This window comes from Acartia tonsa, chromosome 6 (assembly GCF_053477335.1).
Source record: "Acartia tonsa isolate MP-2025a chromosome 6, ASM5347733v1, whole genome shotgun sequence".
NCBI lineage: Eukaryota > Metazoa > Arthropoda > Copepoda > Calanoida > Acartiidae > Acartia > Acartia tonsa.
Window position 1 is genome coordinate 10,216,797 of NC_137265.1, and position 18,567 is coordinate 10,235,363.

Consider the following 18,567-nt stretch of genomic DNA (forward strand, 5'->3'; position numbering starts at 1 on the left):
ATTATTCACATATTTGAAGAAAAAATATGCATATTTTGTTTTATAAGTTGATTTTTAACTTTAAAAAAAAAATTTTTTTTTTTCATTTTTACCTGTACAGAGACCACCTGGAGGCATGGAGCTCCGGAACCTGGAGGCCTATCAAAAAAATCTTAAATCTGGGGGAAATTCATCATATAAGAATGATTTTATCCCTAATAACCTATCCTCTCAGTCCAAAGATAAAGCCTATACTCACCGTTTACGCAAAAGTGTCAGAACTTCCCCCCCCCCTTGGTTCCAAAAAGTTGACGCATAAAACGTGGCACAGTAAAATTCTAAAAAAAAGGACAGAAGAAATAAAGAAGTTACAATAGTAATAAAATTACAATAATATGAAAATATAAATATATTGTAATCAAACAATTGTCTTTACTTATATAACAGCTAGGTTTTCAAATGAATTATTATTTATTGGAAGCGAAAAAATGTAAAATTGTCATTTTAAAATCTTTTGCAAAATTACTTTTCACCAGTTTAAAAAAATGATTAGGTAGGTATAATATTTTCTAGGCAAACAAACGTAATAGCCATACCAATTCAGAATAATTCATTTGAGTATCTAACTGTACAGATTAAAAATTTAGTTCTAGAATAATAATAATAATAAGATGAAACTAAGTTTGAGCTAAAAATATATAATATGAAAATATCACAGATAATTTTTTATTTTTCAGACGATTTTTTAATTCATCAGATGATTTCAAAGTCTTTCAGGCTTTTTATGTCAAGATTAACCAATGTTTTTATTATTTTTTGCTTCATAGTCATTTTTCACTTTTATGACTTATGAATATTAACTCTTTTAGTAAAGAGTTTTTTTTTGTACTAAATTAAAAAATTTGCGTGCTGTTTTTTAAAACAAGTATCACACTTTTTTCTATTAACATTTTTGAAAGAATCTTGGCTCTTTATATATTATGTTAAATATAACGGTAACTGATTAAAAATTAACGGCAGGCCGTTAATTTTAACGTCTTTCTAGACCGTTGTCTCATTGCGGGGTTGGTGTAACGGCTGCATCTCCCGTTTCAGGCGGTCAACATCGTTGTAGTACTCGTGATCTGACTCGCCGTCGGAAGACCGAGGAATGTGCAACGGCTGCCCGTTGGGGCCAATCCCGCCGTTGGCGGGCAGAGCACCGTTGAGGCCGGGCGCCACCGACATTTGTGTCTGCGCGCCAACCGTCGATGTCATTTGTTGCTGGCTACTGGTTGGCGGATGAATGCCGCCGGAGCTGGAAGTTGACGGCGGCCGTCCGCCGCTGGCAGTTGATGACAAGGAGGTGTAGCCGGGAGCGGCGTGACTGGATGGTGTGGGGGAGGTGTACGGGGGTGCGGGGAGGGATGAAGTGGGGGAGGGCATCACGGGAATACCAAGGGTTTGATAGTTGGAAGAATGACCACGTCTTTTGGAATCCTGTAGATAAAAAAACATGATATTAAGATTTAAAAATGAGTACCTAATATGCATAATAAATATTCATTAATAAGAACTTTATTGCACAGAAAACTTTGATTTCAATGATTCATCTTTACATTAACATTAAAAATTTTCAACAACTTTTTTTTACTTATTAAAACAAAGGATCATCGTACTGACCTGTAAAATGTATTCTGGATTATCCAAGCTGACCATATTGTGTCCAGGTATAAAGTCTGGCAGGCACAGGCGGCCATAACTAGCGTGGAACTCATCTGAAAAGCAAAGAAACTATGAATATTTGAAAGGTAGAAAATTTGGTTGCATATATTTATCCTATAAAAAGTAGAAAGCTTTTTTGTTTCTGGCGAAGGATCTCGCTAGCCGCTGAACCGAAATGGTTCTCCTTTACAATAAAGCTTTTTATGAGTACCTGGATGGTTTTACGCTATTTCATTTTTTAAAAATTTAAGACTTTGGATGGTTTTAAGGTCTTTTTTCTGCCAATTTTCTTTGAATACAGTGCCCCTAATTAACTAGGTAAACAATTAAAGATTTAGAATGAAGAAGAAAAATTTCTTTACCTGACATATAGTTATGTGGGGGCGGGTACACAAACATGCCACCTCCTCCGCCACTGTTTACCCCACTCATACTGAGCCCACCTCCGCTAATAACACTCATACCCCCACCGCTTGACGGTTTATCCGATATAAGATCCATATAGGGGTTCTTATTATTCAACATTGTCGTGTTGTTGTTGTTAATCGTGTTGGGAGTGGCGGGTGGCGGTGGAGATTGCGGGGAGGGGACTAGATAATCTTCGGAGTCAACGGGAAGGGCAACGTTGGGCGGGCGCGGCTTGTGAGAGCGGGAAGTGCCTGTTGACGGCGCCGGCGGCGGCCGTTGGTGCATGGAGGTTGGCGGGTGCATTGAGGTCGGCGGGTACATGCCGCCGCTCATCACGCCACCAGCAGAAAGACAGTCGACTGTATCGTCTTCTACAAAAAAAAAGAATATTAGATTTTAAATATAGTTACTGAAAAATATGCAATAAATCAATTTTTAATATAGGTAGGTATACTATAACTTTTTAAGAAAGAATGTCTGTCCGTCCAAAGTACGTTTACAAAAAAAATATCTTACCTAATTGTTTTAGTGGATCACATGACTGACTAAAAAAGCTGGATCCGTATCTATAGTTTCTGGAGCCAAGGGTGGAGAATCCTTCGTTCACACCGTGACTTGATCCATATCTGAAATTTTTTAAAAATTATGATGTGTAATTTTTAATATCCTAAACGATTAAAACTGTTATTGTACTAGCGAATGTGCCTCTAGCATCTAGGGCTATATCGAAGGAATATGGAAGGGTAAAATAGCCTAAATTATACCCATACTATAAGAAGCTTAACTGTAAAGAAGAACCAGTTCAGCGGTTAGCGAGATCCTTCGCTACAGACAAAAAAAGCTTACTGCATTATATAATAGGATATCTAACTTTCTTAACAGCCCCCTCACCTCTAATAAAAGTTAGAGGGGTGGGGAGATATACCCTTAAAACTTTTACAAGGTGAAAAGTAATCAAACCTTGAGTTTCGATGGCTGGCACCGCCATTTATGTGTCCACCAATCGTTGCATGACTTGAGTACGGCGGTGGCGGCATATTTGGCGGGAAAAACTTCTGTGTCGGCGTGGAGGGCAGCGGAGTCTCTACCGGTGTGTTGAGAGTGGCGGTACTGGTAACCCGACCAGGATTTAGATACTCCTCGGCGACCATAACGATTTCGTTACCGCCAATGGCGCTTGATAGGTTTCTGATTAATTCACGTTCGTCCTGAAATTAATTTCACGTTTATTAAAATGTTAAAACAAGGATAACTAAATCCATAAATAGTGTGACAATATAAAAGCCCTAAAGTATTGGTGTAGAAAACGTCAACATATGTCAAGCATTAGTAAGTTGTATATATCATAATTATAGAGTATCTACACTAATAAAAAGAAATAGATTAATCAACCTGGCAGTTAAAGTTCAGGGATCTAAAGGGACAAGACAATGGCCAATAAATTGATGTACATCCCCAAAATTACCTGGTTGAAACGTTTGAACACTCAACCTAATGAACCAACCAATCAATCAAAAGTCCTCAAAAGTTGTTCAGACAACAAACAAGAAAAAGTTATTATAAAACTTTGGGGACTAATGTAATATACACCCCAATAACCTCTCTCTCTCTGGTTAAAGTTCCAGTATATGTTAATTTAGTTATGTAATGGGTTGAGTGTAATCAAGTGTAAATTTCAGGTTACACCCTTGACACATAAATAATTGGATGGTATGGGGCTACTAAAAAAGACACGCACATGCACACACACACATGCACATCTTGCTACTTAACATCTTTTATAAATATCCAATATCATTATTTGTATTTCTTATGTTTTTAAAACGGCAAAACATGCTTGAATAAGACAATAAGTTAACAAATAATTTTTTAACCAATAAAATATTTAAATGTACAGCGACTAGTGCTAAAACTCGTGGGCGAGCCACTTATAATTACTTGTTAACCATCTACTGGACAGGGAGTTACATTGTTGAAAATATTTTACTTTCAGGACAGCTGGTACTAAGTATTAACTCTTTTTGTCTTCAAGTATACTTTTTCAAGTATACCTATAGAAAAGCTTTACTATAACATTAAACCTTTTTATCTTTATAGGATTTTTATTTCAGGTTTAGAAAAGAAATTTAAGATTTAGCTCAACATTTTAAAATGAAAACCCAATTAACAATATTTCTTCTTGTCGAAACTTGTTTTTATTATATTCGGTTAGGTTTTGTTTGGAATTTGAAGAACCCCGCAAGGGTAAGGTTAGTTGAAAAGTGAAGATAGGGGTATATAAGATTTTACTTAAATAAAAAATGATATTATAGTCACTTAAAATATTTTTAAGTCGCCTAAACTACCATATGGAGTTATATTAAACACTTAATCTCCCCCTTCGGGGCAAAAATTAAAATATCTTGCTTTGAAATCCTAACAATTTCTAACACCAATAAAAAAAACTTCCTACACAAAATGTAATTAACATTTTGGTTGCTTTTAATGATATAATTATATAAAAACAAATTTTCATAGTTAAAGATGTAATTATGATAAAATCTGAGTATCTTTTTAATCTAACCCCTAAAAATTGCAAATTGTTTAGCATAAAAATTAAGCTAATTACAAAATTGCTTTTATCAAAATAAGTTTAATCAAAGCTTTAAATAAAACAAGAAAGGAACATGTGCAAAAGTAGCTCAGAAGATTTATATGACATTCAGGGGTCTTAAAGAATATGACAATGGACGATAAATTGATGTATATCTCCAATATTGATAAACAAAATTACCCCTTCTATTGATTTAAATTATAGGTTAAAAGGTTTGGACACAGCTAGTGATACTCAATACAAGTAATCAAAGGTTTTGAGTCAAGAATTTGTTTTAAAAATTTTGAGTAAAATGTCCAATGTCCCCTCTCTCACTGATGACTTTATTATAGAGAAGTATCGCTACTAATTTAAAATGGTTATGCATCCAGTGATTAAACGGATGCACTTTTTTGAGCATATAAAAATGATTAATAACTCAACAAATAGATAAGAAAATAATTGTTGAGAAAATGTCATTAATTCATCAAAGATTCAAATTAGAAGATAGGTACATTAATTTATTTTGGTAGTGGATCATTCATTAGCACCCCCCCCCCCCCTTTATATTGACCAATTTTTAAAACAAATATAACAAATAGCATTGTAACGGAATAGTAAAATGTTTAATGATGTAAGAGTTTTAGAAGGTAATTTATATTAGAGTAAAACAATAGAGGGGGAAGGGGTTAAATAAAAGTATGTCCCCACCCCGTGAACCCTGTGCCTGCTTTCAATTGGGCCTTTGAATATCAGCTAATACCGTTTAAAATATTAACACAACCAAGTCGCTTCAAAATAACAAAAACAGTTTGCTAGCAAACTAAAAGGAACTCAACAATCTAGAATAGGTTGTAGTCTGGGTTATACATCTATACTTATTACATTTATTTATTTTACTAAATTGTGGTTGACTGAGACATCCTTTAATTGTAGAGTAGCTTCGCTACCAAAAAAAAACTCGAATGATTAAATTTCAAATTGCATATTGCATTCTGTAACAAGTTGTTTAGCATCTGTAATCATTAATTATTGATATTCTACCTTTGTCCTACCTAGTCTTTTATTTTATTTTTTGTTTCATTTTAATAATTCTTAAACATGTTTTTAAAAGAAAGAAAGAACTGGACAATTTTGTGCATTAGTAGCGGCTTAAGATTGAAGAACAATAGTAAAATGTAATACAGAATGTAGTACTACAAATCCTTTAAAAATAAAGCTTTTTAAGTAAACTAATGGGTGCGCCTCTATTATCTAGTGGCTAGAAAAATAGCTTACCTAAATCAATGATAATGAAATAGCCTAAAACCATCTACGGTCCTATGTCAAGTTTACCAAAAAACAGAGAACCTAATCAGTTCAGAAGTTATTAAGATCTTAAGCTTCAGACAAAAAAAAACCTTACCACTTTATATAACAGGACATATACAATACATTACAAAACGTAATTAAAAAAAAATTGCATACCTGTGTTGTATATGAGGGGAGGCGCATTAGTTTATCTCCAGGTATGACCAGGAACCTGCCTGGATCTCTGGCCATCTTGGCAAACTCATCCGACAACTCCTTGAAGGAGGGCCGGTTCTCGGCATCCAACATCCAGCACTTGATCATGATCATGTACACGTCAATTGTGCACATTGTCGGCTGCGGCAACCGCTCGCCTTTGTCCAGCAAATCCGGCACATCTCTGGCGTGAACATTCTCATAGGGACGGCCGCCGTAAGTCAATAACTCCCAGACGGTTACTCCAAACGCCCAAACGTCACTTTTGTGTGTGAAAATTCTCTGCTGTATACACTCAAGAGCAAGCCATTTAATTGGCATTTTACCGCCGTTTGCTTTGTATTCATCCTCGTTGATGTCCAAAAGTTTGGCCAGGCCGAAGTCAGTGATTTTAACGCAGGACGGGGTTTGAACCAGAACATTTCTGGCCGCCAGATCTCTGTGCACCAACCTGCGTTCCTCCAGATAGGCCATGCCGCGCGCGATTTGAGTGCACCAGTTGAGCAGCGGCTTCGAGCCAATCTTGTCCTTGTTGTTGCGCACATAGTCGAGCAGGCAGCCCAGCGGCATCAGCTGAGTCACCAACATCATCTGGCTGGTCATACACACGGACAACAGCTGCAGCAGGTTCTGGTGCTCAACACTGGCCATGATGTAGGCCTCTTCAAGGATCTCCTTGCTGGCATTGTTGCCGGTTCCTTCGCGCAACACTTTGATGGCAACGGGAATCTTGACATTCTCGCCCTCGGGCACCCACACGCCCTTGTACACAGTTCCGAAAGCTCCATAGCCTAGGATACCGCCCTTTCTTAGCTCCGCCTCTTTGACGATCCTCAGTTTGGCCAGGTTGGGTTTGATATTTGTGGGGCGTAGCGGTTCGTTATCTTCATATCCCGTCATAACCATGGTCATCTTGGTCGTGTTCTCTTTAGCCTGGGCCCGCTGCCGCCATTGGTAGCCAAAAATGGACAAAAATATGCCTAACAGCACGATGCATCCCGTTATACCGCCGATAATGGCGGGGATTGAATTTTCGGCAGAAATGGGCACGCCAGCAAATGGGGATGGTTCAATAGAACAGAAAGGATCACCGGGAACGCCATCTGAATCCTCAGGGAAGTTTTTGTACGGAAAATCGCCAGAGCATGTTTCTGTGCAGTTAAACGGTGTATTTTCCTCTTCAGGGGCGTAGCCGCCGTTCAAGTATACTTTGTAATTCTTACATGCTTTACATTGAGAGGCAGACGGTCCAACACAACCGCGGCATTCACGCGCACATGACACGCACTTTTTGCGCTCATCATCTGGGAAATAATCGCTAGAACATTGATTTGTACACTGTTGATCTTGACTATATCCCTTACATTCTAGACATACATCCTCATGGAAGCCATATCCATTACACTTTTTACACAGCGGATGGCACGGCCGACATAAGGCTTTACCAGCTAGAGCTGCAAGCTTTCCTTGTGCAGCTGGACCAACCCATTCATAGAAATAACCTTCCGGGCACTGTTCACTCTCATGCAGACACTGAACAACCTCCAGGTCAAGGTTGATAATGGCCTTGTCGCAGCTGTTACAGCCGCGTGGCCCGATATTATTCTCAGCTCCCTTGCAGCCACCGACACAGTTGCGATGACAATCCTCACATTCTCCATATTTGTTGCTGTATTTGCTCGACGGACAAGCATCGACACAAAACGGGCCATCTTTGACATTCTTACACTTGACACAGTTATTGGCGCCTTCGTCAGTGCAGGTCAGCTCGCACTGCGCGTCACACTTCCTGCATTCGTTGTCTCCCGGCTTCTGGAAGTATCCCAGATTGTCATCGCACCGCCCCACGCATTCATCGCCCACCTGGTAATTCTTACAGGCCAGGCACTGCGTGTTGCCAGGTCCCCAGCAGCCGTCCGCAGAACATTGGTCGTCACACTGGTTCTTCTCGATGATGCACTGTTCCGGAGATTTGTTGTTTTGCAGCAGAGTGTTGTGCTGCTGAGATTTCATAATCCGCTGCCAGTTAATCTTTTCCGCGTAGCATAAATCATTATTTTCCAATATAGCCACAGCGCCGGATCTAATCTTTTGTAAAGATTTCAGATCCAAAGATTCTAGGGAGGTTTTGACAATGTATAAAGCTGAGAAATATTCAGTTAGGTGTCTTCCGCCAATAATTTCAAGATTTCGGAACGCTGACAGATTTGTGAACTTTGGATGGTGGGCTTGAATGTTAATAAACCCAGTAACCTCTTTCAATGTTGAAAAAACTTCCAGCTTTGCTGGATCCATAGCCGGATGTCTGGGGCCGAAAGTGTAGTTGGGATAAATAGTCTGGAAGCCGTTGAAGGTGGTATCAAGGATGGTTAAGCTGCCCTCGATGACTGTACAGTTTCTGAACATGTCGATGTTCCCGGCATGAACAGTGTTGCCCTGGTGCTGGCTCTCACTGAAGGTACAGCTCTTGGGGCAGGGGCCGTCACATGGCACACACTCGCCGTTCTCCGCCTGAAATAATAAAATTTCAATATATCTAAAATTAAATTAGTAACTTAAAGAGGGAATGTATGATCAAATCAACAACTATTTTGCCCCAACCATTTTTGTCATTCTAAGGTAATCATTAATGAGTAGTTTTTTCCAGGGATCTAAATGGATAAGACAATGACCGAAAATCAATTAAAATCCCCAATGATAATACATAAATTACCTTTTTCTGTAGATTACAAAAAAGTGATTGAAACGTTTGGACACTTAACTTAATGAACCAACAAATTAAAAAATCAATTCAAGTCCCCAAAGCTGTTAAACCAACGAATAAGAAAACATTACCATAAAACTTAAGAGACTAGTACAATAAATAGCCATATGGCCCCTCCCTTAGTTTTTTTCTCAATTTGTTGTACTAAATTATGCAGCTCTGCTTTCATTGAAAACCGATGTCCTTGTTAAGTTATGAAAAAAATAATGCACATTCAAAATACATACTTTAGGAAATCTGAGAAAAAAAATATGTTTATTTTTTTGGTGTTAGGAAACAAGACAAGAACGTTAAACGTTCATAAAAGCAGAGTATAATAAAGAAAATTATATGCAAAGACGTAAAAAATATTTCTTACTGCAATTGGTTGATATATTACAATTAATGGTTGAAAAGTTTAGACATTCAACTTAATAAACCAACCAATTTAAAATTCATTTAAAGTCCCCAAAGTTGTTCAGCCAACGAATAAGAAAACATTATAAAACTTTAATGATTAATGTAATAAACAGCCAATTGTCCCCTCTCTATCTCTGCGTTTTTATAGTAACCAAAAATGCCAATGGACAAACGGACGGTCGGATAAATCTTAGTTATACAACAGCTAGCTATGCTATTTAAAAATGTATCTAAACATGAAAATGTATTTTGTATATGTTTGCTTAGTGTGCAAGTGAAAATTACTATAATCATAGAATGCACCTTTTTAAGTTTATGCGTGCATGTGTGTGTGTGTGTATGTGTGATGAGTAACGATAAGGATTCTTAAAATAAATTCAGATTAGAAAACAACAGTATACTGTACAAAGTAATGTTATGAAAATCTCTTGGAAATGTGTTACTTTCATAGAACATTGGACTGTAAATTACAACGTTCTTTGTTAGCTAAATGCTGTGTTTATTTGTTTAATCTTAATTGGTTAGTTCAAACTAGAAGTGTTTAAACTGTTAAACCAATATCTTTATTCTAAAGAAAGCGTAATATTGTGTATATCATCATTGGGGAAGCACTTCATTGTTTTATACCTTAAAATATTTTTATAAAGAAATTGTATCCCTATCATTTTACATGATTCTATGTGCATATATATGGATAATAATATAGGCAAGTAAATATTTTATTTTTTAGTTTTAGGAGAAATATGGGGATACACTTTAGGGATACTTCCATAAAACCTCTATCTACCAAAGGATACGTCCATTAAGGGTAGTTAACATTAAAGCATTTGGATCTACTGCAGTTCACGGGAAAATATTCCTGCTAACGAATATTTCCAAAAATCTATGAATTTTAAAGGCTGCTAGCTGCCAAACGGCTAAATGTACAGATCATACCCGCACACCATTTTAAGCGGCATAAGAAGACCTACAAATAATCTGGAATAGCCAAGATCCAATGTTGCACAGAAAAAGCTTCACAGGCAACCTTTAATTTAATATCTTTTATAAAACTATCCTTTTAAAGAAAAATGGGCTTTTCGTCCTTTCTAGCCATCCTATTCTATAAAGTAGTAAGGTTTTTTTTTGTCTGAAGCTTAAGATCTCAATAACTAATGAACCGATAACGAGTTATCTTTTTTTGGCCAGCTTTACATAGGTCCAGTGATGGTTATAATCTAATTTATTTTCATACAAGTCCTTGGGTGGTTTTAAGCTATAAACAGATACCCTAGATACTAGAAAAGTATCCGCTAGTTTATCTTATATAATATTTAACAGTATCCTAGGTTTAAACTGTGTATAAAAGATTGTATGGAATGTTGTATAATAAAGGATTATCATTAGTTAAGTACATTTAAACACCAAAAATTCGCCTGATCCCCTCCACGTTCTATATTTTATTTTCCTTTAAACAGGGATCTAAGGGGATATGATAATGGCCGAAAAAGTTATGTAAATCCCGATGTAGATGATGTTCAGACACTCAACTTAATGAACCAACCAATTAAAAGATTTAAAAACTTATTTTTTTATTTAAAAGAATTACCTAGATTATATCCTTACATAAAAATAACAGAATCTGTGTGTACCGAATGACCTTGCTAACCACTGAACCGATATGGTTCTCATATGTCTCATAGGTCCTTGGAAGGTTTAAAGCTATTTCTGGGGAGATTACCACCACCCTCCCAAGAGAAATTGCCAAGAATGGATGAACTAATTATAGAGTAGCCACGCTAAATAAACAGACAAATTAACAACAAATAAAAGGTTAAATAGACAAATAAGTACTTGCTAATTGACGATTAACTAAAATTAAAACTAATAAATCAGTCTATGTAAAACTAGTTAAAATTCAAGGTATAGGTAGGTAGTTCTTTTTTTTTACTTATTTTTAAAAATCTATAAATACAGGAAGTTATGAAGGAGCAACGCTAATTTAAAAACCCTTAAAATATTTCGGCGCATTTTTTATCCAAAGAAAATTTAGAATCATTGGGCCCTACTAAAAATTCCAGCCCGCTAATTGACAAACATAGAAATTCATGTATTTTGTTGTAGCTAGAATTATAGCTGGAATTACAGGATAAAGAAGTTGATAATGAACCCGTTGATAACACGGCCCTTGTCTATCTATGAGTCACCTGTCTCAATTTATGTGCTTTAATTATATCAACATAAGACTGTAAAAAACTTAGTAAATCAAGAAAATGTCTTAAGTCAAGTCAATTCCGTTAAAACTGTACGTTGAAAGAATTTTTTTGTCTATTTATTTTTAATTTTTCCATGAAAAATTGTACCTAAAAAGATAAAAATCTATGAACAGTACATCAAGTAAAAAAACTTTCTTGGGGAATTATTCTACTGCTTTAAAATAGCCTTAAACATGTCCAGAGTCTTTCCTGAATTGTATATTGAACAGTCCTGATTTTGAAATCTTACAAGAAACTTTTTATATGTTATCTTTATTTTTAGAGTATTAGTCCCAAGAATGGTTTTAGGCTATTTCATTCTAAAGTTGGGATGATTAAAACATTGAACTTATCAATGACAAAAAGACAAGCATAATAATGGAAAAGCTATGATACTAAAATAATTGGAGTAGGAAATACAAAACGCCCGTATACTGCCTAACCTAATTAAGTATACAAACAAACAAACACACACACACATTTAAAAATACCTAACATTAATACATACATATTAGGGTGGATTCAATTATTCAAAATTTTTCCTGCAACTTTTTTGTTGTTAAAAATAACAGTATTTCTGCTTCCTACAATTGTGTGCAGAAAACAATTCATTTTGTCTTAATTCATGTCATTCTAAAAAAAATGCTTTTAAGGGATAAGACAATGGCAAATACACGAAATTACCCCCTTAATCGATTATAACTAGTGGTTAAAACCTTTGAACACTCAATTTAATAAACCAACCATTCAAAACTCAGTACAAGTACCCAAAGTTGTTTAGCCAACGAATAAGAGAAAGTTTTTAGAAAACTTTAGGGACTAGTGTAATAAAACAGCCCAATTAAAATTTGAAAAAGGTGTAGTCACCCTAATGTATGTTGTTAATAAATCTCATTATGTTGACCAAAATTTATTTCTATGAGAACTAGGAATAGAATCAGGGGTGTGGCGCTTCAAAATATAAAAATTGTGCACCAAAATTGATTGAGCACAATTTTGAGACTCTGCAACTCAGTGGATATTATGAAACCCAACTTGAGGCCCCGCAACTCTGTATACTAACATTAATTAGAACACAATTGGGCTCCACAACTCTGTGTACCATGAATGATTGGAACACAACTTAGGGCTCCGCAACTCTGTGTACCCTCGTTAATTTGAACAAAATTAGGCTCCGCAACTCTGTGTACCCACATTAATTAAAATACAACTTTGGGCCCCGCAACTCTGTGTACCCACATTAATTGAAACAAAGTTGGGCCCCGCAACTCTGTGTATCGACATTAATTGAAACAAAGTTGGGCCCCGCAACTCTGTAAACTTAATGCATACAAAATTGAGCTCCGCAACTCTGTGTACCCACATTAATTGGAACAGAATTGGGCCCTGCAACCATGTACCCAAATTAATTGGAACACAACTTTGGGCTCCGCAACACTGTGTACCAACATTAATTAAAATACAACTTTGAGCCCCGCAATTCTGTGTACCCACATTAATTAAAATACAACTTTGGGCCCCGCAACTCTGTGTACCCACATTAATTGAAACAAAGTTGGGCCCCGCAACTCTGTAAACTTAATGCAAACATAATTGGGCTCCGCAACTCTGTGTACTCACATTAATTGGAACAGAATTGGGGCCTGCAACCATGTACCCAAATTAATTGGAACAAAATTAGGCTCAGCAACTCTGTGTACCCATATTAATTAAAATAAAACTTTGGGCCCCGCAACTCTGTGTACCCACATTAATTGAAACAAAGTTGGGCCCCACAACTCTGTAAACTTAATGAAAACAAAATTGGGCTCCGCAACCCTCTGTACCCATATTAATTAGAACAAAATAGGGCACCGCAACCCTGTTTACTAACAAAATTGGGCTCCGCAACCCTGTGTACCCACATTAATTGGAACACAACTTGCAGGAATGGAACTAATTTAGGTTTTAGGTCTGACAAGACGCATGTTGCAATTATAAATTTTGGTCAGGGGGGATAAGGATCTAAAGTAACATTAATCTAAACAGAGTATACAATAATTTTGTTGATTATAATTACGGCAGCAGAAAGTATTTTAGATGGGAGGAAAAATAGTTTTTCGAGAAATAAAATATCACCCCCTGTGTAAGGAAATGATTATATTCTATATGTTAAAATGGTCAGATACAAATTAAACTTTAATTAATACAACATATTTGACATGTAAAATAAAACTCATTAAGACAAGAAATCGTAAGTTATTTATGTTTTTAAAAGCGAAGCTTTTCTATAATTAGGGTCGGTCCGTCCGTCCGTCCGTCCGTCACAGAGAACTCTCTTTTCGTTAATTCAAACAGGTTAGAATTGTCCTATCGATTCCAAACTTTGCATGATGATTCCCATAGTAGTTAGGTACAATTAAGAAAGCGTAGCAACTCTATGAACAATACCAGAATGTCCGTACGTCCATTTTAAACATGTTGATTTTTAACTTTTTTGACAACAAATTTTTGTATGTTAAAATTATCCGATTCTTCTGATTTTTTGAAAACTGATTCCTATTACAACAAGGTACAATGTTATAAGCGAAGCATCCTTTAAACAATTCCCAAAAATGTAAGTATGTCCTTAAACAGTATCATCTTTTTATGCAGTTTTGCAACAAATTTTCTTAAATTATTGTTTGTACTGATGCATTAATATTCTGCTAATTCAGTTCTGACAATCTACAAGTGTTAATGTTCATTTGTCCTTCCATTTCAGAGCTTCGCTTTTAAGGATGTTGTCATCCTTGTTTTTATATATGTATACAAAACTGATCATTATAGAGACCAAATGCATTATTTTTCTTCACATATGTAGAATATAATTTAGTATTTGTTATATTAAAAGAATAATATGCATGATTTGAAACTTATTGACAATTAGTTTCTTTTTAATTTTTTTACTCTATTTCACTTAATGCATTTTTCTGCACAGTTAGTCATTACTGTGCTACTTAAGAACCAAATTATTCCTGTTAAAAAAATATTGGATCAAGTCAAGCTGAGTATGCCAATAGCCTGTTTTGGCACACGGTACTTGACTTGGGGGAATATTGGCATACTCTACTTGACTAGGGGGAATATTGGCATACTCTGCTTTACTAGGGGGAATATTGGCATACTCTGCTTTACTTATCAAGATATGCTTTTCCTAGAATTTTGAAATAATTTATGTATATATACTAGTGGCTTCACCCTCGCCCCACTCTCCATGTCTCTAGGGGCATTTGAGGGAAGGAGAGAGCTGAAAATCTCCTTTACATTTAAGTTTTAAAAAGAAAAACTATGTAACAAAATCATGGTATTTTGAAGGACCAATAAGAAGCTTCATTGAACATAACAGTCCATCGATTAGTGAGATCTTTTATTTTGAAATTTTAATGGTTTTAGGCTAATTTTCGTAACTTTTCTACTACTTGGAATAGAGAGCTCCTAGATGCTAGGGACGCAACTGCTATTTTATATATTATGCGTACATAAAGTAGTAAATTTGTAGGTTGAATTAGATGACAACCTATATAATAAATATTAGACTTAAATGAATATTCTTAAATCCTGAGTCATGATCATACAAGTAGCGAAGCTACTCTATAGTTAACTTTTTCTAATCGTTCAGTCTATCATTTTAAACTTTTCCCCCCACATTTAGAGTCAGTCCATTAAGTAGCCAATTTTCGTATGTTAGATAAATGTACTTTCGATTTTATACCTTTAAACATGACATTATTACATGTTGTTATTTGAATTTAGACAGAACTTCTATAAATATTATCATTCTTGTTTCTGTTTAATATAATCCTTTGTAATAAATTCCAATATGTTATATAAAACAATTTCTAAATTTCCATTTCCTTATCCATAATTTTTTCGGCCTTTTTTAACCATTCAGTTACGGGAAACATTAATCCCCTAATTTCTTAACCCTTACAGATCGGGCCCCTATTCCCACCTTAATAGATCGGGGGGGGGGGGGTCATATTGACCCCCCCCTCTATCTCGGCTTCTGTTACAGATAAAGACGTAAAATTTTTTTCTGGTGGTTCATGTGTATTTTTAGAGAAAATTACTTTTTCTAGTCATAGCAGTCAGGCCGCTCCTTAGCCGCTTTTTAGCGGCCAGCCGCTAAATTTTAAAACAGCTGTAGAGCGGCCAATTTTGCTGCTAGGATGGCCAAATTTTAGGACGAACTTTTATTTTTCATAACAAAAAAATTACTTTTTCTGATCATCGCCGAAAAACGGCAAATAACGGAAACCGCCATTTTCGGCGGTTACGGCGGTAAAACGGCGGTTGGCGGCGCCAATTATTATTTTTATCTGTTTATTGTTGCTCAAGGATTTACCAAAAAAAATTATAGGTCTCTAGCTGTAATAGAAGCCACGATATTCATGATATATGTCTGTAGTAAAAGCCGGACAAAAATCGGTCATAAAGTCGGTCAGGGAGCGGTCAAACGGTCATAACACCACTTTTCTCATAAGGTCATTGATATCTAAGTATTCACCAAAAAAATTTTAGGTTTCTACCTTATACACAAAAGTCATAATGTAGAAATTAAGATTTATTTAGAATTTTTTTTTTTATTTTGTTGCTACCCAACCGACTTTGACCGGACACCACGACCGACACAGACCAGCTATCCTTATAAGATCAACTCTTGCCGACGTATAATTACTAAACTTAAAAAGTCATGAAGTCACAACTCTCTATCTTACCTACAAAAAAAATGACATTGAAAAAACTAGAGGGGGGGGGTCAATATGACCCCCCCCCCCCCGATCTGTAAGGGTTAATAATTCTCATCTCCGCCCTCTTTTAAGACATACATCTATTTATACCAATAACAAGGATGACAACATCCATGAAAGCGAAGCAAAAAAGCTCGAATCCACAGACAAACTAATCTAAACGTATTATAGAATGACATTTATTATTATATACGAGAAAAAAAAATTATCTAGAAGCATAAACATAGAACCATTATAAACTTGGCAAAACTTGCTTGATATTATTGACCTTGAATGTAGAGTAGATTTGCTAACAAAGTATTTTTATTGCGTGTGAAAGAAATATGGAATAATGTCAGTCGGAATTTAATTAAGATTAACAATTTAACCTGTTTATTACATACACATGTTTATTGAATAAAATTTCTATTTAAGCAAATGCAAGTTTAATAGAAAATATGTTAAATTAATCTTTTTTTATATTTTTTTTGTCATGCTGCTTTATTTGATAAACTATTGGCATACTATGCTTTACTTGATGAAATATTGGCACACGCTACTTGACTTGGGGGAATATTGGCATACTCTACTTGACTAGGGGGAATATTGGCACGCTCTGTTTTACTTGTTGCCATTGGCACATTCAGCTTGACTTGATCCAAAATATTTTTACCTTTTTCTTAGGAGGGCATGCTCTGACACACGCCCCATTGTCTTTGAGCAAATGTTCTGGACAGTCCTTGACACAGGTGGCCCCGTAGGCATACTTCCCCTCCGGGTTCTTCTCCCACTTGTACTTGGTGGGGTTGTAGATCTGCATGGGCGGACACTCCTGCTTACACACCCCGTCGTCGTAGAAGTTCTTGCAGGCCTGAAATAAAATGATTTTGTTAAAAGTAAGAAAAGAATTTTACATTTTTTTTGCATTAATTAGACTATGACTTCTACAGCTTCTAAAAGCTATCAAAGAAGGTATTTAAAACATCAGAATTGGGGGGGGGGGGGATTATTTTTCCTCTATTGTCATAAACCTCTAACCCTGCTTATTCTTGCTAAACAAAAGGACTAGGTGACCAAAAATATTTTTTTTTAAATACGAAGTACATTATTTTACTCTAAAGTAACATTACTTTTTAAAAATAACCCTTTCTGTTTTTTTTTAAATGTAATATTACATGATATTTAAGTTTTAGCTCTGAAGACAGGTATAATCAATTCTAAAATTTTATCAAAGGCTTCTTTCTAGTTCTTTTTCTATTTTGTCATTCTTAACAAACAGACATAGGTATTATTTTGACAGGGAGGGATGTTTCTTCTAAAGAAAAACTGTTGTTTTTTTATCTTTACTTCCTTTTAAACATATCATTTTTATCTTAACTGTTTTAAATCTTTTAGTGTGCTGCAATAGTAATCAGAAAAGAATATAAAGATTTTAAAAACAAGTTGCAAAAATAAGGTGGGCCAATTTTTTTTTTTGCCTTATTTTTGCTAAGATTGATCAGGCACAAATTTTTTTGAAAAAAAGTTAACTTTTTTATATTTAAACAAGTTAGAATGTAAACAAATATATCTATAAAACGATCTTTAAGCTTTTCAGGGAAGCTTTATAAGGTTATGGGTGCAGCCAGCCACAGTGTGTCAAAATGGCAACATATCATCTTCAACTTGACAAAGCATTCAAATTTTGCAAAGAAAACTTCGCAAATAAAACAATTTTGCAGTTTCATTGTGTCCCAAAATGTTAGGGAAAGAACAACGGGATGAATTAAAAATTTCAAATATATAGTGTGTTGGAAGTAAAACATCACATTAGATTGGTTTGTTAATAGTTGTTAATCAAAAACAATTTGAACAATTTGACAAGACCATTAGTAATTACTTTATTTTGGAAGAAAATAAAAACAGTTAATACGAAATCTTAAAAAAGATAGCACCCTTTCCCCCATAAATATTTTAGAATTTTTTCTTTAGATTTGATTGTTTAAAGGATAGCATTCAGAAGGAGCATTGTAAATAAGAAAAAAAGGCGGGAATGGGGGTGTATAGAACGCCCTACTTATAAATTACAGGATTTGGCCGAAATCACTTGTTTTTAAAAGAACCATCTCCTGACTTTTGATCCATAATGAATCTTTTCAAATTGTTTCACAAAAATAAAAGTAATCGTTCACTTGTTTTTCTTCCACGGAGGGAGAGAATAATTGAAGAAAATAAATATAACGGCAGTCAAATTTTTTATTGTTTTAGGCT

General features: G+C 35.3%; 1 protein-coding gene across 5 annotated transcripts in view; it reads right to left on the reverse strand.

Moving 5' to 3' along the window:
* Positions 1–245: 245 nt before the first annotated feature.
* Positions 246–18,567, reverse strand: part of Egfr (epidermal growth factor receptor) — a 155,330-nt gene continuing 137,008 nt past the window's right edge. For 2 of the 5 annotated variants that reach the window (XM_080163438.1, XM_080163437.1), the window contains exons 7-13: positions 16,991–17,188; positions 6,131–8,680; positions 3,052–3,299; positions 2,608–2,717; positions 2,046–2,462; positions 1,642–1,736; positions 352–1,458 (exon numbers count right to left, since the gene is read on the reverse strand). In XM_080163438.1, coding sequence (XP_080019564.1) covers positions 1,021–1,458; positions 1,642–1,736; positions 2,046–2,462; positions 2,608–2,717; positions 3,052–3,299; positions 6,131–8,680; positions 16,991–17,188 — 4,056 coding nt within the window. In that variant the 3' untranslated portion in view covers positions 352–1,020. Of the gene's footprint in view, positions 1,459–1,641; positions 1,737–2,045; positions 2,463–2,607; positions 2,718–3,051; positions 3,300–6,130; positions 8,681–16,990; positions 17,189–18,567 lie in introns of all 5 variants that reach the window. The other 3 variants (XR_013880421.1, XR_013880423.1, XR_013880422.1) reach the window with 3 other exon arrangements.